The 24,911-nt window shown below is 41.5% G+C and overlaps 2 protein-coding genes across 4 annotated transcripts in view; one reads left to right on the plus strand and one right to left on the minus strand.

The window, feature by feature from the left end:
• The window catches only part of kcnab1a (potassium voltage-gated channel, shaker-related subfamily, beta member 1 a), a 97,570-nt gene extending 92,670 nt beyond the window's left edge, over window positions 1-4,900 (plus strand). For all 3 annotated transcript variants that reach the window (XM_035680435.1, XM_035680434.1, XM_035680436.1), the window contains exons 13-14: window positions 320-408; window positions 931-4,900. In XM_035680435.1, coding sequence (XP_035536328.1) covers window positions 320-408; window positions 931-1,020 — 179 coding nt within the window. In that variant the 3' untranslated portion in view covers window positions 1,021-4,900. The remainder of the gene's footprint in view (window positions 1-319; window positions 409-930) is intronic.
• Window positions 4,901-5,037: 137 nt separating this feature from the next.
• On the minus strand, window positions 5,038-7,498 carry ssr3 (signal sequence receptor, gamma). Its single transcript, XM_035680437.1, has 5 exons — window positions 7,254-7,498; window positions 6,604-6,730; window positions 6,184-6,282; window positions 5,482-5,613; window positions 5,038-5,337 (listed from the first exon to the last, which is right to left on the minus strand). Exons 1-5 carry the CDS (start codon window positions 7,384-7,386, stop codon window positions 5,271-5,273), a joined length of 558 nt encoding a protein of 185 aa, XP_035536330.1. The 5' UTR covers window positions 7,387-7,498; the 3' UTR covers window positions 5,038-5,270.
• Window positions 7,499-24,911: the final 17,413 nt, after the last annotated feature.

A 24,911-nucleotide genomic window follows, 5' to 3' on the forward strand; every position in this document is an offset into this window, starting at 1 on the left:
CATTATTGTGCACCGATACAACAACCGAGCAGCCTGGAAGGTAGAAGTAAATGCATTCAAAGATTTAAAAAATCTTGGAGAAATGGCTGGCAGTAATGTAAGGTCTATGATTTGTAGAAAATGGATACAAAATAATAAAACATTTGTGCTTGTGTTCTGACTTCTACTTTGTGATAAATTGTTATATGGATCCAGAAAGAGAGTAGAGGACAAGTCTAACAGCTTGGTTTTAATTGTGGTCTGTTATAAGACAATACTAAGCAGCAGTGCGCCATCAAGTGGGCGCTGTGTGAACATTACCATGTTTTTCTCTCTCCAGCGTGGTGTCTAAGAAATGAAGGAGTGAGCTCAGTTCTTCTGGGAACATCCAACCCTGAACAGCTCACTGAAAACCTCGGAGCCATACAGGTGGGAACATGCAGAAACACCCACAGACACACACACGCACAAACACACAGGTCTACTGCTTGCTCAGTTTCCTCAGCTGCATCCAGCGCTGTCCTCCGGCCATATTGATTTTTTAGATGAAAAAGCTATTTCTGAATCACTTTAAAGATCCCCTCCAGACATGTATTAAGACATATACACAAATAGTCTACTTGGAACAACACTCTGTCTGATAGTTTTCTTCCACATTAAAAATGTGTTCATTTCTAAAGTTTTCCTGTTGGACACAAGATGTCTCCTACTTTACTGTGAAGTCCATTTTCAGTGTGTGTGCACTGGTGGCTTCAAGTTTCAACATCACACTTGTAAAAGTTGCATATTGGACCAGATGATTAGTGATTTTCAGTGAGCACAGAGAAACTTTCCACTTTTTTGATTTTTGAGTGGAGGGGGACTTTTGAGTGGAGGGGGACATTTTTTTAACTTATGTCTCACTTCCTTCCTGCCGGGCATGTTCAGTTTTGCTCTTTCTCTTTCGCCCAGGTCCTTCCTAAGATGACGTCTCATGTAGTGTCTGAAATCGATCACATCCTGGGCAACAGACCGTACAGCAAGAAGGACTACCGCTCTTAGAACAGGCTGGTTGGACTACCGAGAGGTCAGCCCTACCTGCTTGCCTAACAACTTAACCATACTGCTACCATGGATCCACCGTTCAATGTTGAAGTCCATGGTTCTCTCCTTGGGCCCCACTCAACTCCAGCCCACTTCAGCCTGGAACAGACAGCCTCGCTAAGCCCAGCACTGCATACTGTAACCTTATCTGTTGGAGACGAGTCCCTCTTAGATCAGCTCTACCAGGTTCATCTCAGGTTCAGTCCGGCTCAGCTAAGCGGCGCTTACCAAACTCAGCTTTTTGCAGCCTCAAACGCAAGTTAGTCCATCTGAGTAAATTAAAACTTTGTGCCCCCTAAACAAGGTGTTAACCTGTTGAGCACCGGCCCATTCAGATATAACTATGCAGAGCTTAGTCTTGCCCATGTTACAGTTCATATCTGGTTCAAGTCCATCCAGGGCTCTCTCATTAAGAAATTCATTATTTATTAAATTCAACTTCTATTAGATGGCAAGATATGCTAGAACAGCTCGTAGTAGTTAGTGATACACACTCACACAATGTTACACATTTACAGTCGGGATTTGAGCAGTGCACGATGAAAAGCACTGCAGGAGTAACTGAAGTAAAAGGGCCTTGCTCAAGGGTAGCTTGATAGTAGTAGTTTGTTACTTATTCACCTGACCTACTCAACATCCTCCCAGCTCGGCCGGTGACTTAGACCCTCGACTCTCAAGCCTTCGTCTCTAATGTCCAGACTTCCACCCACAAGTAATTTAATTTGAGCACAAAATTCAGATTGAGCACATATTTTGTTCATGAGAATTACAGCTGAATACATGAGAGCAAGCACCTTAGACTTATAAATTAGAGGGACGTTAGGAAAGGGGACATGAAGAAGCTTCAGTTGCATGAACGTCCCCAGTCAGTTTGTGCTTTCATTAAATTGCTATGCAGTGCAGCAAACAAAATTACCATACGAGCTCAATACTCTCACCTCTTGTGCCAGAGGTGAACGCTCGAGTCGTGGGATAAAATGTCTTGGTTATTTTCCCATGAAATGTGAGGTTTAGCAATGAAAAAGAGCTTTATGAATGAGGCCTCAACAAGCCAGTTCCCTATTAGCTTGAATTAGCTTTCAACTACCTACCAAATGTACTCAGTCCCATATTTACTATAGTACAGAATAGTATTCAGTAGATATTACAGGCTGCAGACCCTGAGTGTATTAACCGACCGATGCATGTTTCCCCTCGCTATAGTGTGCCTCTTTTTTCTTTCCTACAAAGCACATAACTGAACAACAGAAAGGAGTTTGAGCAGAAATGCTGTGAGCTTGTTTACTGTCCGTGACCGCCCGTGAAGCAGAGGAACACCAGTTGTCAGTGGGATTAGGACACTGTTAAGGGAGAGAGTGAAGCATGTCGCCCCCGTGTGGTATTTTTGCGGAACTGCTGCTCTGCTTCACTAGATTATAGAAGAGAGAAAAATAATGCTTTGCAAAAAAAAAGAAAGTGGACTACTTCTCTCTCAGTTTGCATTCAATATGGAGACGTTTGACTCCTTTTTTGCCTGTGAACTGAACCTGCATTGCTGATTGCCTCGATGAACCTTGCAGAAAAGGAAGTATGTAAAAGGATGACTGACCTCCTGGCTTGTCATGGTTATAATAACTGCAAAAATTGCTTGTTAATGGCACAAAGAGGCAAGGTATTTGGGATGTGGCAAAGATTACTGTATTTATTTTAGAGTAGTTAATAAATATGAAATTTATTTTGACATTTTGAGATTTTGTTTCGGAGAATAATTGCGGATTATGTACATAAAGTGTTAAGGCATACCTTGTAACATAGGCAAAACCACAAAGCAGCCTCTCTTGCATATGAGGACTTCACTGTACTGTATGGCTAATATATAAATAAGATGTAAATAGAGTTATTTTGTTGCTCCTCTGCAGTATCACTGCGTCAGTTGCAGTGTTTTGAGTCACTCTTCATCCTCCTCCTGTCTGACTTTACACTGTCACAGTATCCATTTCTGTCTCCTGAAGAATATTTTAATAGAACTATTTAAAAGGAGTACGGGTCAATTTTGTTTATTGTTTTTGCATTGTGACGTCAGATTTCAAAATCTGTATCAGTAATGGCATTATTAAAAGAATGGGCCTCTGTAAGTCACGAGCTTCTGTTCAGACTTGAGCACCGACCTTGAGTGGCTGTGTCTGACCGGTTGGCTCAGCTCTCACAGTTCACGGTTGTCGCCCTTTATGCGTCGTTGTTCTTCTTATTCTTTTTCATCTGGAAAACAAGCCATCACAGAGATCAGCAGAAATGTTGGCCAGGTCCCAGCTGAGTCACTGCCCTGTCTTCAGTGTACATTTGTTGACTTGTAGCACAAACGCCCTCCAGATTTTAATCAAAGGAAGTTTTCAGTCTGTGTAGCCGTTTGCCAGAAATGCTGTTACACATATTGGGATGGAGCATCAATAAGCAGCGTTTGGCTCACGGTGTATTTTAAGATGTCCGGCTGTGGAAAATTAATAGACTTCCTTGTGACTTTTTGCATTGACTTTGTGTTAAATGCAATGGAAGGTGACCTGACCTCCACTTAGTCATAATTTCAATGTAAACAACCACCCATTTACTAACAAGAAAACCTCTATAAAAGCAAATTTTCTCATAAAAAAGACATTTGATCACAATGTGATCAATAATGAGTAATGTGAGTAATATGTGATCTATTCAATAATAGAATAGTAATTGGTAATCAGTTAAATTAGTATAATTTCCTTTACTTAAAATCTACTGTACTTTTGGTTTGTGTGCAAATCAACAAGTTAGTTAGTTTGAGTCAGTGACCATGTTGGACCACGGCCTGCCGGTGTGTGTGGAGACTTCTCCTCCCGACAGAGTGCCTTGATTTGTGACTTATCCCGCTACAGGAAAAAACTTCAGGGATGTCTTTCATTACGAGTTGTTAAATGGTGTTTGGATGCTGTCCTACAAACAAAGTGAGAATAGAACAATATGTATGCAGATTCTCGTATTATTGGATTGTGTAATCTACAGTATAATATCTATTACTTAAAAAAAAAAGCAGCAGCAAGACCCTCACAACACAGATTGTGTAGAGGTAACTTTTGGGAAATTGAGTCTAATGAAGTATATCATTCCTGGAATCATGTCCAAACAGCTTGTGTATGGCAACAGCTTTGTTCCATCTTGGCCTTTATTTAGGCTGTTTTTCTCAACATTAATCTTAAGTCACTCTGTGATAAGGTAAGTGATTTCTTTAATACTGTGTTTCCGATGCAGCAGCACACAGTATCTTGTCTTTCAACCAGCCGTTTGCTTCATGAAGCATCAGTTTGTCTTCACAAAGGGGCAGTGTCTCACCAGCTCCACTCGCTCTCAAACAAACCCTCTACTGCTATCTGTAGAGAGTTTGTGTGCAATAGTGAAATATCATGTAATGCATTGATACAGTGATAATTGAGGCCAAAATCTGCTGTTGTTTTGAGAGACTAGTGGCTGCTGGCATTATCTTCACACGCTGGGAAATACATCTGAAGGACCAAATGGAACAAAGCTAGAAACACACATTTTTATCCCTGATTCAGATAACTGGAAAAAAAATCCTGCAACGTGACATGTTTAACGTAATGTTTCCTGTTCTGGTATGAAGCCAACCTACATCAGTTCTGATCAGTGTTGTTTTCTACAACATGTACATTTGTGGATGGAAAAGACTCGATATTGAGTTCAGCTTTTTTTTTTTTTTTGTTAAGGTGACATGCAAACCATCAGTGTATTATTTCTCTCCTGAACAGTGGTTTCTCTGTAAATAGTCTATATGAAAGTGTGATTATAAATAAATGCAATGCCAATGGAAACAACAGTCTGTGTCTACTAGTTTACTTACATCTACTGGTTTGTAATGTAACTCAAACAGGTTCATTCATATCTTATTCTTTAAGGGCTCTGACGCAGACTAAATGGCACATGCACACACACATACACACTCTCAACACAAAGGACAAGTATAACTGGTTGTTTTATTTGTTACAAAAAACAGAAGACAGACCTGGAGAAACACCCTCCAGACATTTGATCATGAATTTCATGAAGTTGAAATGTGATAATTCAGCCCCCCTCTTAAACCCCATTCCTAACTTAAGTGAAAAACAATATAGTGAATACCCGACTCCCTACCCAATCCCACCCCATCATCCCTTCAGCTTTTTGTCCCCCGCTCTTTTCTTCCTCCTTTACTTGGAGCCCGTGGACAGCAGAGCGATGAGTCCTGAGGAGGCACTGATGGACAGAATGTAGTTGCTGGAAAAAAGGCTGTTAAGGCAGAAACAAACTCAGATTTTGAAGGTATTTGTGAGGAAATGTGCTCCTACAACTCATTTTAAGACAGGTGCCATATAAAGAGTGAGTGCTGATAACACATGTACAGTATGATGTAAAGGATACACGGTGGGGTTGAAGTTCTTGAGCAAGAAGAAAGAGGCGATGATGACGAGGACCAGGAAGAGGGTGTTGTTGTAGAAGATGGAGAAGGTGGTGGCCTCGTAGTCGGCGACCTCGTTCTTCTTCCACAGGATCCTAGACGAGCAGAAATTTAAAAAAAAAAAACACACACACGATGTCAGTCAAGTTTATGGTCGTGGAAATAGAGTAGTTCAGAGGCACTGCAGATATCTCTTCACTTACACTGAATTAACAGGCTTTTATTCTGTAACAGGAAGTGAAAATGTAGAGAGCCTCTTTAATTTGACCCATTTCAAGTCTGCTATATGATCTTAATCTGGCCCTTCTTCACAAGATGAGGATTATAGTGGCCGTTGTGGTTCTATCATGTCAACTCTAAGCTGACACACTGTTGATGTCCCCAACTATATTCCATGTTTACTTTTTTTGGCTTAAATGTGAAACTGCTTCACACTGTCCCAGTTGAATAGAAGGACAGCAGACAGTGTGTTTTTCGCTGTTTACTGCACTTGTGTCGTCGGGTGGGCACTGTCTCCCTCCTGTGTAAACATTTTGAAGAGGTGGGAGCTGAACAGCTAACTCGGGCTACACCACCTGAATTAAGTAGGTAGTAGTATACCGCAAAGCAATGGCCAGACCATCAGCCTTCATAGGTTTTACGTGTGACTGCGGCTCATGTTTCACCTCTCGTCTTTCTCCTTGCGGGACATCTTGCGGTTGTCCGCCTCAGACAGCTTCCTGGTTACCTCCTTGGAAACAGCATCCTCACGTTTCTGGGCAACTCTGGAGGACGAAGAGAGACAGGTCATTCATCCATACTGTGTTCACACTATACAACTCTCTGGTATGTAATCGGGAATCTTGAAGTTAGTGTGGTCATTAATAACACCTTTAACAACAAGTGCTGAAGGGTAACTAGTGATTGATGCAAAAAGAAACCCCCACTGGTTTTATACAGTACTTTACCATACCAGATCAAATGAATCAGTATCATCAATATCAGCAGTGTGACCGTAATATAAGTGCACCTACGATCCAAGTGAAGTACACACAGAGAAACTCTAAACATTCAGACGGATAATGAGGAGTGTTTATCCTTCTTACTTGTGTTTGAGAACAAACTTGACGTTCTTGTAGGCGAAGGCGACCAGGTAGGTGCTGACCAGAGTCATCACAGCGTACAACACTGCAGACTGGACAAGGTCCATGTGCCAGATCCTCCAAAACAACCCTAGAAAGATAAAGTCAATCACTATTGGCCAAATGATCCAATCAGCAGACAGACAGTGTGTTAAATACATGTAAACCAGGTAACCAGTAACTACTCTACAGATAGAGAGAGAGAGAAATACTTTATTTATCCCTGAAGGTTAACTATAATGTTATAGCAGCTGATAAGAGTCACTTATTATTAGAAAGTCTTATTGCAGTGGGGAGGAACGACTTTCTGTATCTATACAGAGTAAAGTTGTTTTTATTTTATAAGACTACTAGTGAACTATATAGTTTATTACCATCATTTAAACCCACAGTCACTTTACAGCAGAGCTAGCACTGACAGTAATCCAACTTTAGCACATCACAGTCCCTCTTATTGATAATATAACGTTATATATATATATAGAATTTATTGTTATCACGCTCTTGTGTCTTTGAAAGTGTCTGCAGTATTAAAGTTAACTCAGGGTCCGTCTGTCTGTCTGTCTCCTGCAGTGAGTGAGTGTTAGCTCGGCTAGCAGCAGCTCGGTACTCACAGATGGGGATGGCAGAAACGATGAGCGCGTTTCCGTAAAAGAGAGCGGTGGACTTGGCCGAGAGGTTTCTGCTGAAGTCCTGGAGGAGCAGGTCTTCCTCTGACTGCTGCTTGCTGCTGCCTTTAGGAGCCATGTCTGCGGATTGAAGCGGCCTGTGTGCTGCTCGGCTCTGGACACAAGAGGACTGACACGTCGGTGTACGAGGAGGAGAGGACGCGTCAGCATAAAGCCGGACATACGACGGCGTCTTCTTCTGTGGTGAGACAACGATGAGACTCCTCCGCTCACTGCTGCCCTCCGCAGGAAGACAGAGACACTGCACCTGCTACACTACAGGGTCAGACAGTTCAGCAAATAAATATATATATGTTACCACTTTCCTTATGGTTTATTTGACTAGTTATTAATCTGGAGTTGAATGGACTTTTATTTGTGGCCCTCAGTGAAAACATTGTGTGTAACATTTAAGAGGAAACATGATATTTATTAAACATTAACAGTGAAACCAGTCCTCAGAAAATGGTTACAACATGTCTTTTAGTCCCACAAAGTTGAAATATGTAGTTAGTTCAGTTCGATATACCTGATTCAGTTCCTTAAGTTATGGAAATGCAAATTGAAGAAAGAAATAATACATAATCTTCAAATGTTCATAGCATGTTTTATAGATATTAAAACCTGAGCAGAGAAAATCAAAATGAGTCACGAGATATGACTAATTTATGTAATTTGGGTGAACTGGCCCTTTAAATTCTGTTTTTCTATATTACTGTGGGTTAACTGTCCTATAAGTCATGTTTCCATATTTTACTGTGTCAAAGTGTGAATAGGATGAAATAAAAAAGTAATAAACAAAAAGAAGAATGTGAAAACAGCGTATAGGGTGAGGAGAAATCAAGAGGAAATACAAATGCCTCCTAACTCTTCTAAACAGACAAACATACAGTATGAACAACAACAACAACAACAACAAAAACTCATATCAGCTGGAATTCTAACTATAAAATGAAACATTAGTTCAGGTTATTAAACTGCTTATTATAATCTGCCCATATCACTTCCATAGAAAGATAGGAACATCAAATGGGCTGTTCCTTCTTTTTTCTGTAGAGTTCTTACTTCTCCATGATTCACGCTTACTGCCCGACCACATCCCATCTCATCACAGTCACATCAGCACATTTATTGAACCTGACCCAGTCTTTTTTATTTCAAGCAAATGAAAACTTTATTTTAGGGGAGTGCAGAAATATTCCTGCCTTCCTCTTTAAATACAATTTCTCATCCACTGTTTTTTGCTTCTCTTACTTCTCTCAATGAAGCACTTTTACCAGTTAATGACATAGATAAAAACAAAGTCTTAGTGATGGTTGATGAACAGCTCTACCAGAGCTCTGGCCTGCTGCAGAGTGTAGCGTTCAAGTACTTGCAGGATTCACATTTTGCCCACTAGAGGTCAACATCTACGTGTGTGTAGATGTCAGTTTATAGATACTGAGCTGACGCACATTTCCTGAGGGACCGGCAGTGAGTGCAACAGTAGATCTGCAGGTCTTAAATCACAAGGATTACAAACAGTCAAGGAGAGTAAGACCATGGCCTTATAGTGCTTACAGTCCTTACAGTGCCAGAGACAAAGTGTTTATTTAGGATTTTTAGAGAGCAGTTACATTGTGCAGAGAGGTGGATCTCATTCAGTAGGGAGATATTTGAGTTACATCTTTGAGAATATGAGCTTTTTAAGCCCTGCAGAAAAAGTTTGGACTGACGTTTTAGACACTAAAGGAACAATATCTCCCTCAAAAGGACAACAACAAATGATACCTCAGTCTTCACAAATAGGTAAGTAAGTGTGACTTCTCTCTGCCCTACAGGCCCACACCTCAGCCTGCTGCAGAACTCCTGCTTTCAAGTGCACCACCATAAGACTCCTCCTGTATGCACACACATCCTCATCTGACAAACATGCCACAGTCCATAGTGTGCGTGAGAGTGTGACCACGCAGCTACAGATGCATAACCCATTAGCAGAGCGTGAGCAAATGCAAAAGTCCCTTCTTTTCCTTATCTCATCCTCCAAGCCTGTCACATGCCTGCCGCTGGAGACTTTTTGAGGCCAGGGAAAAAACAGACAGATATTGGTCCTGCTGCTGCTGCTGCCACTGCAGTGCTTAGCCCCCCGCTGAGCTGCTCTCCTTCTTTCTCTGTGTTTGCAGGGGCAAACAGCATGTGCGTGTGACTGAGAGCACGGGTTTGTCTGTGAGAATGCGATGCAGACAGGCAGGTTTGCGTGATGTCCCTGTCTTTAAATGGAGATAGAGCTTAGGGATTAACCGTGCACTTCAGGGGTGCAGGAAGGAGTCTAAAGAGGAGGAGAGGGAGGAGGTGACGCCAAAAGGCCTGCCAACACAATGCCGGGCAAGGCTGGTGATCTCTCTCTCTTGCGCTCTCTCTCTATCTCGCTCTGTCTCCCCCCTCTGTGTAAGTGCGTATGTTTGTGCCAGATTACTTTGGCTTTGGTGATACCACAGACATAACCACAGGGGCAAACACACACTGGCACACAATGGACCCCTTCAGGGCAGTTCGCCTGGCAGTGCTGGTATGTTTTAGCTCACTATGATCATACCCTAAGGAGTATTTATGACACATCACCTCTCATAGTGACAAATTCTTTTTGAGTTATCTTCTCTCACTTGCCCAAAGCTAAGCTCAACATCTCTTACATCTGCATGCCACAACATTGTGTGCGTGTGTGTTAATGATACTGTGTAAAAATAGTGCTATTGTGCCATCAGCTTTCCAAGGCTATGAGATTAACATGAATCTCTTAGCACATACTATTTATGTTGCCTGCAGTTGCACAAACTCACATAAAGACAAACACAGCAAGACAAAAATCATGCGAGAAGATGAACAAGAATCTCATGAGGCGAGTGTGACATTCATTTAAATGAGCCCAGGCTTATTGGATTTGAAAAGGTATCTAAACAAAAGTGGTAACACAACTAAGTAATTTTTCCACAGAGTTGGATATTATGGAAGTCCCCAGCTGCTGCAAAAATAATTCACAAACTGTATAAAGTATGACTGAGCAGGCGTGTGGTCGCACAACATCCTCTAGCTTCTCATGGTTAAAAGAGGAACAACGTTTATTAATCTTTTATCACTGACATGTGGTATGAGTTCTTAAGTTGGAGGGTTCAGAGAAGGAGTTTATAGATTTTTTTCCTTTTCCTCAAAACCTTTGGTTTTTCTATTTCCTTTTTAAGCTTATTCCAGAGAAAGGGAGTGATCCACAACACCGCTTTGTTCTGCTGACTGCAGCTGAATGTCATAATATACAAAATTACTTCTCCAGTGCCTTTTTCAAACACTGCTTATCTCATAAAGTATATTATTTTTAGTCAAACTAAATCATATCAAATGTGTTTGTAGCCATTATATAGCACTTTAAACACGGCAGATTTTAATGAGCTTTGCAGTGTTAGCAATGAACAGAAATAAGATAATATGAAGCTGAAAACAAACACTTCACTTTCCAAGCAAAGTACACTCATGCTCTGTTACGTAAAACTAAATTTCAGGGAAAAATCAGCTCATACAGCCTCGCTCAGTGGATTCACATGCAGGGACGAAGTAAATCAGGGCAGATTTTTCGAGTTCATCTGGCGCACTTTGACATGCAACCTGGACCCATAGGCCGCCTCGAACGGAGAGCAGAGGAGTACAAAATGGATGAAGATATTTATGCTGCACTATTCATTTTTACTTAACCTCTATGTCAGTGCTCCATAACAGAGGCACGGTTTGCAGACAGTTATTAGACAGGAGTTGATTCATGGTACAGATATAAATAAACTGTGTGAATTTACTCACAGAATAACTCTTTATTGAATGAAATGTGCAGTCCTGAGAACAAAATGCCAGGGAGGAGTAAACAACACAGAGCAGAGAAAATGGAAATAAGCCCAGAGAGCTTGTGTGACTGACTCGCTTATCCAAACTTCCTCCCCGAACACATGTAGACATTTTCAAGATCTCAGTTTTCTCACAGGGGAAAAAAAAGAATAACTCAAATTAATTTAGGTCTCACTTAAAAAAACTGCAAAGCTCCTGGGCTCTTAGCCAACTATTTAAGTCGTTTTAGTCCGAGATTATCATGATTGTGCAACAGTAGTTTTGGCTGATGTTATTCCTTTTAGATTAAAGAGTTCCACTGGCAAAAATACATTTTTACACCCTGCTGCAGTTCTCCGGCATCTCTGAAGCAACAGCAAACTGTGAGGGGTTTACACAGTCGATAAATCAGTTATAAGTCGGATGTGTCTGTTTGTATAAGTCAGTCTGGTCTGCTTGTCTGTTTTGATCTTCCCTGACAGGAAGATTTGCATCTTAATATTACCCCCTTTCTTCATTGAACTAAGCTTTTAGCTTTATTGTGTTTTCATGCTCACAAATTAATTGTATATCAGGACTGTTTGACTGTATTTGTTGTCAAATGACTTTTTGTTTGCCTGGTCTCAAAGGGTCTCAAGTTTTTAGTAGTGCTGTAGGGACCGAGCATACCAAGCCAAATTTGGTGGCCACAGAAGTGTGGACCATGTGACACCCACTGGCCCAAAATGACTTAACATAAATGATCAGATATGGTTGTCTTCCAAGATGGCGTTGATGTTGCTCTGTTATGTTGTGCGAACTATAATAAGACATAAGGCTCCCCTGAAAAACATAATTTGTGAGATTTTGGGGAGCATCTTCATCATCATGGATCGTGCGTAAAATTAGGCTATTATTGATGTATGATTCATGCAGGAGGGTGATTCATCACTAACTTACTTAAAGATTCTTGCTATCACCATTGAAGTATGCTAAACTTCACTCACAGATAAGAAAAAAAAACCTTTTAAGTTCCACTCATGCAGTCTACGCACCGAATTTCCACTAGTCCCTAAAAATAAGTCAGTTCCCCCGAAAGCCCTGGTATAGGTCTGCATGGAAAAATGAATAAATAGACCAGAAGGAGGAAATACGTAAGAGGACAGAACATCGCTTGCTTTCCCTTTTTCTCCCTTTGCCTCAGATTGTGATATGATGATATCAAACGTGACAATAATATCCTGGAGTCAGGGTGAGAGATGAACGGAGGCAGAAGGGTCTGTAAAATGAATGGATCAGAGTAGGAGAGGGTGCACAGACAGAAGTACCTGTGTGATGGCACCGGAGGCGCCGTGTAATTGTATCAGGGTCTGGTGACATCTCTTCTGTCGTACACTCGCCCTGCCACCCCCGCAAAATACACCCAGTCCCTCTGCCCCCACCCATAACGTCTCTCCCCCTCACAGACATTTGCTCAAATGGTTGCGTGTGCTCCTCCACTCCTATCTCCTTCGCGTCCTGTGATTTATGTTCCCCCTTCGGCTCAAAGGCATGGAGGAGAATGTGATATGGTAGAGGTGGAGGGTGGAGGTGAGGGGTTGGAAGTGAGGGGTGGGGATCCCTCAGAGAGATGAAGGGAGGAAAAGAAGTGAAATATTTGTCTTTTCAAAGGATGCCAGACATGTGTTTACACTTTCTGCCCACTTTCACCGTAAATAGTTTCCTCACCCTCGGGGTTGCACGCTTACATGTGAACCTGCATGCAAGCATATGACTGTGTGTGTGTGTGAGAAAGATAGATGGATGGAGAGACCCCAGAGACCAAACCTAAACTTTGATCTATTTTATTCATTCCCTTTCCTCATCATTGGTAGGAAAATGTGTTGGAGTTCAGGCAATAAAATGTGTGCATGCCACTATATACACACACGCTTTTTTAAAATGATAATCATCAAAATCAAACCTATTTCTGAAGTTTTTCTAGAAAGTAACTGATTCTTTACTGTTAACCAGAAGTAGGTTCATTCACACACGTCAATGAGAAAAAAAGTGGATTTATCTTTTATCTGTAGTTTATTTTTTTGAATGTCTCCCGGCTCATAATGACAATGACAATGGTGGGTGAGTCATACTGTAGATGTGGAGGTGTAGCTGCAGTCAGATAGACATTATTTATCAGGTCAGCTAGACCCAGGCGCTGAGATTCGTAACTATTCAGACTGCGATGACACAGGCTCAGCTTCCCCTGGCAGAGTTATGGTGACCCTCCAGGCAGAGCTCGGCTCCAAAACAAACGCTCACATGGTTTATTCCTTCAGTCCAATAAACCCCAGATTTCACAGTGTACTCCAACTGTACTCATAGAGAAACACACAGATAAGACTGTACTGCTCTGTTTCAACTTGTGGATACAGAGTGCAATGCGGCCCGGTTGTCTGTTTGCTTTGAATGAATCACATGGGAATATATATCTATTAACAAATCTAATAATGAGAACACTGTGCACATGACATTGTGTGCGCGTTTGTGTGTGTGTGTGCATGTGTGTGCGAGTTTTTAGCCAATGAGCCAATGAGCAGAGACAGGCTAACCTGCTGCCAACTTGGCTTGTCTTAGAAGCAGAGAGAGAGCAGAAGATGTTGACATTTTGGCAGTGGAGGGAAGCTGCTGTTCCATCTGCATCTGAAAGGTCACTGCGGTGGGTTTTGGTGCCTGCCAAAAGCAATGTGTTTAATGTGTGTGTGTCTTTCTCATCAATTCTGTGTGAAAAGAGCAGAGGAGAGCTATAAACAAAGATGCTGGAAGTGTTGGGCATAGCACAAACAGAATAGTAGGAATCCACCCCCCGCCTGTCTCTCTCACAAACACACACAGATTCTTGCTTTGAGGATGTTTAGAGGAACTGTGCAGTAACAGGCCAGCAACAAACATTATTTTTTTGGTTAAAGGAAAAGGAATACTTACTACTTTTTTTGGTAAATACAGTTTTTCTAAGTAAGTTATTCAATATCAGTTTAATCTTTGTGTTGCAGAGCTGACATGTTTAGCCTAGCGTAGCACAAAAGCTGGAAACGGCTTACTTTAATCAAAACTGAGAAGCAGTTGGCCCTCCAGCTGCTTCTTGTTTTCACTGCTTTAGCTTAAAGCAACATTTGCTGTCGTTGTGGTGAAGTGATAGCAAACAGTTGTGTATTTACCAAGTGTAAAGTTTGTGGAGCTTTGAATGTGGCATTATGGTCTATCTAAAGAAGTGTATCTGCTTCTCTAGCTGTCAAGTGCTCTGCAATGTTCACCAGCTAGTCGCTAACTGTCAGTTTGGTACTGGGCAGTTAGTGTACAGTGTTTTTTTTTCCAGAGACGTTAGCTGAAAATGATGATGAGAATGGTGAGTGTGAACCAAATAGTAAGGTTGTGGGCTGTAAAAACAAAACAATGTGTTGAAAGATGCTAAATTATCTGTGGTTTCATCATTCACTTCTTTCACATATATAACATATTTGATCCATTATTAACAGAAATATTGATTAGAGGAGCTGTAAGGTCGTCACCAATACTTTCAAGAGTTTGTTCACAGTCTCCAATTATAAGATATTTGGAGGTTGTGGACAGTGACCAGAGAAACTGTCTCTTTGCACTTGGAACCTGAAATGGAGACATTTGTGCCGGTCATGAATAACAAACACAGTTGTGAGGGCAACTGGTGAGTTGTATCAAATGACGGGGAGCGTTACACAGTTGTGTAAGCACAAACCTGCTATAAGGATGTGAATGCTCACTTTAGAATGAATGTTTTTCAACCTCTGAGAAACTTTGCGTGTGCCTGAGGATGTTGACAAGAAGGTTTGGCCGCTGTTGTGGAAGCAGCTGCAAGCAGCTATGGCCAAAGTATGTTCAGTGCCTGTCATAGTGGCAACCTAAGTCTGCCCTGGTGGGTAGTCAAACAAGTACTTCATGGCCTGGTGGTTACAGGGTACTCGTGATCCAGACAAAATGCTAAGCCTCAGATTCACAAAGAGCAATGCAGATTCCATCCTGGTCATGTAACCACAGGGCAGCTGTTCACAGTCTCAGAGATAATACATGAATAATGAGAGCTTAGCTAATTGTGTCAGCACGTTTTATAGATTTGTAAAAGGCAAAGATATCCTGAGAGATGTATGTGTGGAGTGTGGGGAGCCAAGAGTTTAGCCAGTCTTTACGGACTTGGTGTGAAAGCTGTGTTTGCATTCTTGGCATTAAGTCAAGCTCTTTCAAGTTGGTGTCAGATATGTTGTTTATGATGTTCATGGATGAGATATCAAGATGAAAGAAAGGTCTGGAAAGTGTCCAGCTTAGTGACATTATAGTGGCATCGCTGTTGTTTGCAGATGATATTGTCCTCTTGGTCTCACTGGATGCTATTCCTCCAAAGGTCCCATTCAGGTGGAACTTTACCAAAACGAGCAATTGAAAGGGACTGACAGGTGCCTGGTATATCTCCAAATAATAACAATTTGGGTGAGTTAGATGTTAGCTGAGAAGTGGGTGTGGAGGGATTGTTTGACCGTATGTGCACACAGCTGTGTGGCAGCATACACCCTGCACATGTGTATGTACAAACACATGCCTTTGTGAACAACCCTGGTGACTTTGGATGTGTACACCAGACCATATGGGGAGCATGAGTGATCAGAGAGTCCGGTTGGAGAACATGTGTGAATTCTTCTTGGATACACTGCATGTCTGACCTACTCCACATAAAAACAAGGATCAGAGATTCTCTTTTTCAAATTCATTTTCATTATTATTTTTCTATTATTATTCTCTGATTGATGTACCATTTGGCTAAATATACATCCTCTTTCTCCTTCATAAAACCACAGTTTAGACAGTTCTACAGTACACAGTGTATGGTCATAGGTTTAGTTTCTTAGTGTAACCATACCTCAACTATACAGTAATACAGTACTATATATATAGTACAGCAAATACATATCACACATATCTGCTGCAACACATGAGTAACAAAAAATGAAAGTAAAATATGTGTCTCTGATCGCCCTCCAAACAGCTTCCACATTGTTTTATTGCGTCAATGTACAGAATCTCTCACACATGTGCTTTGTGGCTTGACTGATAAAACTCCAAATGGTATTTAGTCACACAGACTTTTTCAAATTTGTTTTTTGCTAATCATCTCTGGACAAAGCAGGTTTACTCTTCATGATTAACTAGCAGGTTAGAGGTTTTAGAGCACAACTCGCATGGTTTGACCTGGTTAACATGTAAAAGCCAAAACTTTAAACAAAGCAAAATGACTAGATACATATAAAAACATGTTTGATTGTTACAGTTTAAGCATTTGTTAAAAATACAACTGAAGACTTCTTTTAAAGGGATATTGAATTACATAAGCTTCATCACCTTCATCTGTGCTCTTTTGAAAGACTGTGTCACTGGATATAATCTTTTTTTTTTAAAACTAACTAATTTATTTCATGCAGCAAATTCTTTTTAGAGAATGGAAATTATTATTTTTTTGATCTAATTAATTAATTCTAATTCTAATTAATGATCTAATTAGAAACTCAACAAAAGGGTGTTTTTCTGCTCTGACATTTAGCACTGTTGCTCAGTTCTGCATCTGGTTGTTTTTCAGCCTGACTGTGTGTGTCTATGTCAATACAAGATCAAAGATATTCCCTGGTCCTATGATATGCCACTGGCACGCACTGTTTACATGTGCACTGACGTGTGTGTGAAGAAGGAATTGTGTGCCGAGGCCACTGATGGCATGGTAATAAAAAACATTATTTGCATGATGCTCCTCATGTATGCATGTAAGACTGTGAATATTGACGTACTTTGTTTGCTGGTGTGCGTGCCACTTTGATCATATGTTCAAGGTGCATGTGTGAATCGGAGTTCATGTCCAATTCCCTGCGAGAGGTTGACATATTTGCATGAGAGAGTGTTAATGCGTGTGTGTTTTTGTGTGCTACTGGAGGAGGCAGAGGCCAAGGTCTTATGAGAAGAGTGCTGTGCGTGTTCGCATATGGGAAGAGTGGAATGAACGTGTTAGTCAATCGGATGCTAAATGAGGAGTGGACGAGGTGAGCAGGAAGTGTGTGAGTGCTAGTGTGTGTGTTTACATGTGTGAACTGCTGTCCTAATGAAATGTGAAAGCCCTCCAAGTCACCTCTGCCCTCCCCCCTGCTGTACTGAATCCCCTCTCTCACACACACACACACACACACACACACACACACACACAGGTCCATTATTCCCTCTTTCACACACACACAAGCAGACATTTGTGCACGGCTCGTGTTAACATGGAAGCGTTAGCGTGGAAAGAGGTCTCTCTGTCTTCTCTATCCTGCGAGGCGAGACTCTCCCTGGGCATGTTGAGAGTACAGCTGGCAGTCAGGCAGCCTCCAGACACACACACATGCATGCATGCAGACAGAGGCACGCTAGGCAGTAGGTCATGAAGCCGCTGGCGTGAAGGATAGACGGGTTTGACACCAGAAAAGCAGACAGCCTCACTGACATGCACTGGGAAGCATTACCAGGATAATAATGGCGTGTTTCACTGTGACACTGTTTGTGTGTGTGTGTATGTGTGTGTGTGTGGATAGGTTTAGGCAATATTGTATGACAACAGCATGCTCCAGAGTGTGTATGTGTGAAAGTATAAAAAGACAGAGAAAGAAACACTGTATGGTGTTTGTGTAAGAAAATGTCGATTTAACATTTTATCCAGCATTTTATGTAGCTTGGCAAAAATCCTTGTTCAAAACCAAAGTACAAGAGCAAAACTAGCAAGGAGGGGATTGTGATCTGTTCTAATAGATGTAAAGCATAACTTGATTACCAGCAGTTGAATGTTACTTCCAGGCTAGGTGCATTTCATACTCCTGCTACTTTAGTTTGTGACAGATTACCTGATTAGCACATCCATTGTATGTGAAAGCTGATTCCAACTAGGGAATGGGAAACACTGTTGAATTAGGCTGTAACAGTCGTTCATTTTACGACCAGCAATAAAAACAATTAGATGACAGGATTACTTTTCATCCTTTTTCCAACATGGAAACTAAACGAGAGAGAGAGAATTTAAATGTTATCTAGCAACAGCTAGCTTGCAACGAACAATTTTTGCAGTAACTTTATACAACTCTCTTCTGTGCCTTCTTTCTCTCTCTGTACAGTAATTGTCCACCTTAACATCGTTATTAACAAACAAGTAAAATATGTCTTTTTCTGTATTTCCATGTCTTCTTCTTGGATCATCAGCTAGTGAAGATGCTGACATTTTTGCTGACACGCAGCTTTAGCTTCAGTCTTTTAGCACCATATGTAGGAGTCAGATAGAAACATAAAAAAGTCAGCCAACTTGTGAAACTAACATTTGCCTAATTAGCTAGCTAGCTAAAGCTGGTCAAATCTGCCGGTGACAGTCATTTCATTACAGTAACTTAGGGGGGCGGAGCTTAGGAAACACCTGCTCATGAGCAATATAGGTTAAAGGTTGAGTGTGTAACATTTAGGAGGATCTATTGGCAGAAATGTAACATCATATTCATAGGTATGTTTTTATATAATCACCTGAAAATAAGAGTCGTTCTGAGACTTTTATCTACAGGGTTGCTTTCTACAGAGTCTGCCATGATGACCTGCCATACATAGCCCAGTAGGGACAAACCAAACACTGGCTCTAGTTAGGGCCGTTTATGTTTTTCATATGGAGTTAAAATCTGCAACTACACTGCTAGATGCTAATAAATCCTACACACTAGACCTTTAGATAAGTAAATAAGTGCACTCAAAATAAATGCCACCAAAAGAAACCCAGACCATCCAGTGAATGTGAATTAGTGGCGTGCCTTTTAGAGCAACGGTGTTGGTATTTTAAGAGATAATCAAAACGGTGTGAGCCATTAAGTGTACGAAGAAAACAGGGCAATAAAGAGAGCAAAAGTGAGTAATCTGTCCTTTATACTTCTTGTAAAGTCCTCATAAATCGATTAGGAGTAGAGGGTTTCTTGGCACCCCACTGAACATTCCCGGGACTTTCTGTTATGTTACCAGAAATTCCTTGAATGACAGCTGAGATCCGGGGCTGAAGGCCGACTGGTAGATCATTGTGTATGTGTGTATTTCAACTGTAATTGACTTTTGTGGGAGAGTGGAGTGGGATAAACCCTTTTGTTCTCAAGAAACCTAAAGTAAAAGTTTTTACACATGGCAAACTTTATCTCCCACACGTAGGCAGCACAGACATTACACACACACACACACAGTGCACTTGCAGCTGTGTTCCAGATGGGTCAACAGTCCTCTAGTGAATCATACAATCTCTGTGACTTAACTGTTGCACAAAGTCGGTAGCAAGCAGCACATTTTCCATATTACCACCTCCTCCCTACTGCAGCGTCAACTCCCACCCCTGTCTGTATTTCAGTTTCACTTGCACGTTTACTCCCCTCTGCCTGCCCGACTGTGTCTCTATCTCTGGTTTCTATTATAGTGTCCTTTGTGGTTTACTTCATTTCAATGTGTCTGCTATTGTGTTTCCCTTTCCAGCAATATGCCCTCCTTTTTATTTTGCTCTCTTTTAATGGAATAGTTTGACATTTGGGGGAAAAGCTCATTTGCTTATTTTTGTAGAGAGTTAAATTAGAAGACTGATACCACTCTCATATCTGTTAAATATGAGACTGACGCCAGCAGCAAGTTATCTTAGCTTTGCATAAAGACTGGAAATGGAGAAATAACTGGCCTGACTCTTTCCAAAGGGTAACAAAATCTGCTAACAGGACCTCTAAAGCTCACTAAATAAAAAAAATAAAACCGTGGTCACTGTAGTTAACGCGCCGCTGAGGCAGGCCAGGTCAGCTACAGCAGATGGGTTGCAGGTGGGTGAAATATTTATGCACAAGGCACAGCAGCTTTACTTTATTGATTATTTAAATATACAGATATGCCGAGAGGATCAGTTAAGATCTAATGTTAATTAATGATCTTCTACACATTCAAAAAGTCACACATAATCCAGGTTCACACAGTGAAATAGTAAAGCAGCCGTCCTCCTGATAAAACCTGTTTCCTCTGGTGGATTCTGTCCTTCTGCAGTTTAGAGTTTTGCTGCATTACAGTATTTGCAGTGGCATTGCTGTACGCATTGAAATGTTTTAAATGACAGAAAGCAGCCTCTCTATTATTAAAGTAAATCGTTAAAGAAAACATCAAAGATAAACAATCACGTGGAACGCTGCAGGGGCCGGTAGAGGAGTGAAATTTCCATGCTGGTGTGAGTTTCTAAATCGCAGAAGATAAGTCCTTCGGGGGCGGCGGGTTAGATGATTTATGCACACATGCGGGACTGTTTCTTTGCCGGTTGCAGTGACCTTCTGGTGTCTCCACTGAAACCAGGAAAACCCACGATGACAAGAATCCAGGAAGTCACTGCACCTGGCCAATAAATAGTCCCACACACAACTCCCCCATATAAACACACATTTTTGTTAGAATTAAGATAAGCTAATCTTCTCCTGGCTCCAGGTTAATATTTAATGAACAGATACGAGAGTGTTATCAACGTTCTTATATAACTCTCAGCAAGAAAGTAAATAGTTCTAGCTTCCAAAATGTTGAACTACTCCTTTAATTCATGTGCCTGCACCTGTGTGTGTGTGTGTGTGTGTGTGTGTAAGAGGGAATGAGGTGTGGTACTTCAATGCGTACGTTCTAACAGCAACAAGCAATCCAACTGGTCCAGATTGGTATAATTTCTGGGAAGACTGAATAGGCACATACCCACATGTTTAGACTACAGACTGCAGAGTAGTGTATGTGCATGTGTGTGTGCAAGAAGTGATCCTCACTTAACAGGAACTGAGTCACTCAAACCTCTTTTCTTCACACAGTCTTTAACTTCTGTTTCTCTCTCTCTCTCGCTCATGCAGTGGGTGTGTGACAGCAACAGGCCAGAAGGTGGAGCTAAAGTCTGCATGTTTCAGGAGCCCAAATTAGTTTAGTTATATTGTTAATAAAAATGAAAATGGTAGCCGGTGGCTCCCTTTCTTGTTGTCTTGTTTGGTTTCCTTTCAAGAGGACGTTAGAGATTAGGGTCAGATACAGAACAGCACCTTCAGAGAGAGTATTGCTCAAGGACAATTCAGCAGGGAGTATGTTTATCCTAAAAAGGTCATGAACTGTGGATGGAGGATCACTTGTTGTCCATTACACCACCCTGCTGCCTACACTTCCTGGACTGTGTGTCATGAAAAGCAGATTTACTCTGTCCTCCTGTCCTGCCACTCTGCCCTTTTGCCAGGAAATGAGGTGATTGACTCCATTTCAAACCGTGCTGCAACACAAAGGCAACTGCTGTACACACGCTTCCTGTGGAGAATGTACAGGAGATAAAGTTCACGCTTGGTGTTAGTTGTCCTACAACCCACACACAAACACACCGGTGGGCATGCATGTGTATTGAGCATCCACATATTCCCCTTTAAAAAACAAACACGCACAAACCTTTCACCCTTAGCTGCATTACTCATAGTTCTCATCTCTGGCACTTATTGCTGTTTTATTGCATAACTTGCATGCTACGGTTGCCATGCAAGCAGGAACACATACAGAACAATGTACAGAACAATGTGTGTGTGTGTGTGTATGTGTGTGTGTGTGTGTGTGTGTGTGTCTGCCAGTACCCTATGGTGCATCCACAGCACAGAGACAGAGGGGAAGCAATAAATGAATACTCTGTCCTGGCAACAAGCTGTTTTGCTGTCAACATTGCTGTTTCTGTGTGTGTGTGTGTGTGTGTGTGTGTGTGTGCAACCATTCTGCCAAACTGTTTTTCCAGTCAGGAAATGGTAGAGTGGCATTTTTTCTATCATCTTTCAGTCAAAATCTTAACACTAGCCAACGACCCTCTAGCTCTCTTTCTCATTGTTTTTTTCTGATTCTCCCTCCATTCGTCTGATGTCTTTGTGTACTTGTCATTTGGAGTGATGGATGGTCAGTAAGGGAGGAGGACAAGGAAACATAATATGACAGGATGAGTAGAAGAAAGGGGTATCATAGATCAGTAGGAGAGGGAGAGACGGACAAGACAGACAGAAGAGGAGACGATTTCGGACAGAGAGTTTCGGAAAGGAAAAAGAAAGATCAGAGGAAACACGGAAAGATATGGAGAAATAATAGAAAAAGACTTTTATGAGACACATTTTTAAGTTGTGAAGTGGGAGTGGTAATGGGATGTTGTATACTGGAGGTCAAGGAAGCAAGAAATTCAATTTTGTAGCAGTACAATATGCTGACAAGCAACATTTAAGTTTAAAGCCCCACTAGTGGAACAAATACAGCCCAAACAAACAACAGTCTGTCTTTGGGTTATTTATATCAAAAGGGTTTATTCTCCTTGGGACAACTTTTTACTTTACGCTGCCCAGTAGACTATGGGATATCTTGTGAGAAAAGCTGACCTTTCAACCTGAGTTTGGCACCAGAGAAAAGCACCTGAAGTGTCCGAAACTGAAAGGTTTGATCCTCTTTGCAATTTGACTCTTAATATTCTATAAGATTTGACCCAATGGTGTTAGTGTTAATCCTCAGGACACCATGAATATCAGTATTAAGATTCTACAAAGAATCGTGAACATGTATTGAATACGCTCCCACTGCTACTCAGATATAAGCAGATTACATAAATGCATACAGTTAGTGATTCAGTATGTGGCTCATGACACAGTTAAACAGACATTCAACATCCTGTCAAAGGCCACCGTTTATATCATTTATAGAACTGCAAGCAGAGCAACCATTGCCACTTCCTTAAGAAAAAGAGATCTTTAATGTCCTCTTTTCTGTCTGTTTCCGGGGAACCTCAAGTTTCTGTGGCTAAAACCTGCACGCAAGGGGCGGTACTGGTCACCATGGCAATGATGGCACCACTTGGTCGAGTTCATTCCGTGGTCAATCGGTGTAACTGTGCCTTTTTGGACACAGCAGTGATGGTTGATTTCAGGCTACTGATTCTAAAACTGAGGAAGTAGCAATTTCAACAAAAGAATAGGCTTAATTTTCCAAGAAAATCTAATTTAAAGCAACCAATCATAAAGACACCATATCATCTCATACTGATTGGATTCCTGTAACCTGAGCATGAACCTCTAATGTCGGGGGAACACCAGGAAAAGCAGATGAAATTAAATCAGCAGGGGGGATTTTTAAAATTTTAGTAGAGAAGAGAAGGCATATGACTCAACAATCTTGCCCAAATAAGAGAGTAAAGTATATAATTAGCATATACAATCATAAATAATGCAGTTTATAAACAATGCAATATTTCTATCAACAGTTAAAATGACTTAGTCACATTAAAATGGTCTATAAATAACATTAAATCATTGCACAATGAGCTTGTATAACACTCAGACATGGGCCCAAAGCAGGGACAGAGAATGAAAACCAAAACCACCCCCCACCCCCCACCCCTCTCCCACCCAGCATACGCAAACACCCATACGTCACATGCACACAGGAGCTTTGTATTCAGCACTGCCAGCAAAACTACAGCAAGTCATCTGCTCCAAAACTGATTAGAAGAAGAGACGGATTCACAGTGCAGCAGTCTGACAGAGAAAGGAAAACAGCAGATCACACCACTCTGAGAGAATGTGACAGGCGTGTCACACTCAGGTCAAAGTGAAGCTTGGGACATCAGCTCAGGAGGGAAAGGGAAAGGAAAGGTGAGCTCTCTGGTAAACAGAAACTTAAAGTAATCATTAACTAACTTTAATACATGAACAGAAACAGGCCTTTGGGATTCTACTTCAAAACACAAAGACAATCCCTGCTATAATGTTCACTGATAGAATAACAGGATATAAAGCTGTACGCAGATAATAACGCTGCTGCTGCTGATGATCCTTGTTAATAATAACACTAATATTTAACTTAACAAACAGGGAGGGGGTCCTCCTTCTCTCCAATGTGAAGTAGAAGACTAAGAGAAGGAAGGACGAGGTATCTGTGGCATTCCACCCCTCCAAACCTGCCGGGCTGGTTTCTGGGTCATTAAAATTCCTCCTTTCCTCACTTCTCCTCTCTGAAGCCACAGTTTCTGCCCCAAGCGACATGTTGGCTCATGTCCACCTGCACGGCCTCGCCTCTTCTCTCCCACCATCTCTCTCTCTGCCTCTCTCTCTCTCTCTCTGTGCGTTATCTCCCTGCTGCAGAGCACACTGCTTTCTCTGTGAGTCAGGAAGACAAATTTTTCCAGAAGTTTTCTCTCTGTGCCTTTCTGCCTGCCTTGTGTTTCCCTCTCTGTCACCCCTTCTCCCTCCATCCAGATGTGATCACAATAAATTGTCTTTGACGTCGCAGATCTAGACAGTCATTCCTCGTCTTTGTCTCCCCTCACCTTAACTCTCTATTTTTTCTTCAGCTCACCTTCCTCTACTCGGTGTCTCCTCCCTCTCTCTCCACCGGAGCGTGTAAGGCGGTATTCTCTGGAGTGTCACTTCTGCTCAAATCTGAGATGAAGAAGCAAACAAAGTAAACGTCAAACCTGCCTAGACTCCTTACCACTTGCTTACGTATCCCCTGCCAACAACAACAACCACAACAAAAACAGGCATGACCTGACAAAAATATGTACAGGCAACCTGAGCTCCCAAGCGCTTCCAAATGTCATCTACACAACAAAGAAAACTACCACAAGTACTACGAAAAACAGCCCTGGGTCTGCTAGAGAAGCTATCACATGTTAAAATTAAGTTG

Source organism: Morone saxatilis, unplaced genomic scaffold (genome assembly GCF_004916995.1).
Source record: "Morone saxatilis isolate NCDOM2014 unplaced genomic scaffold, NCSU_SB_2.0 Contig8, whole genome shotgun sequence".
NCBI lineage: Eukaryota > Metazoa > Chordata > Actinopteri > Moronidae > Morone > Morone saxatilis.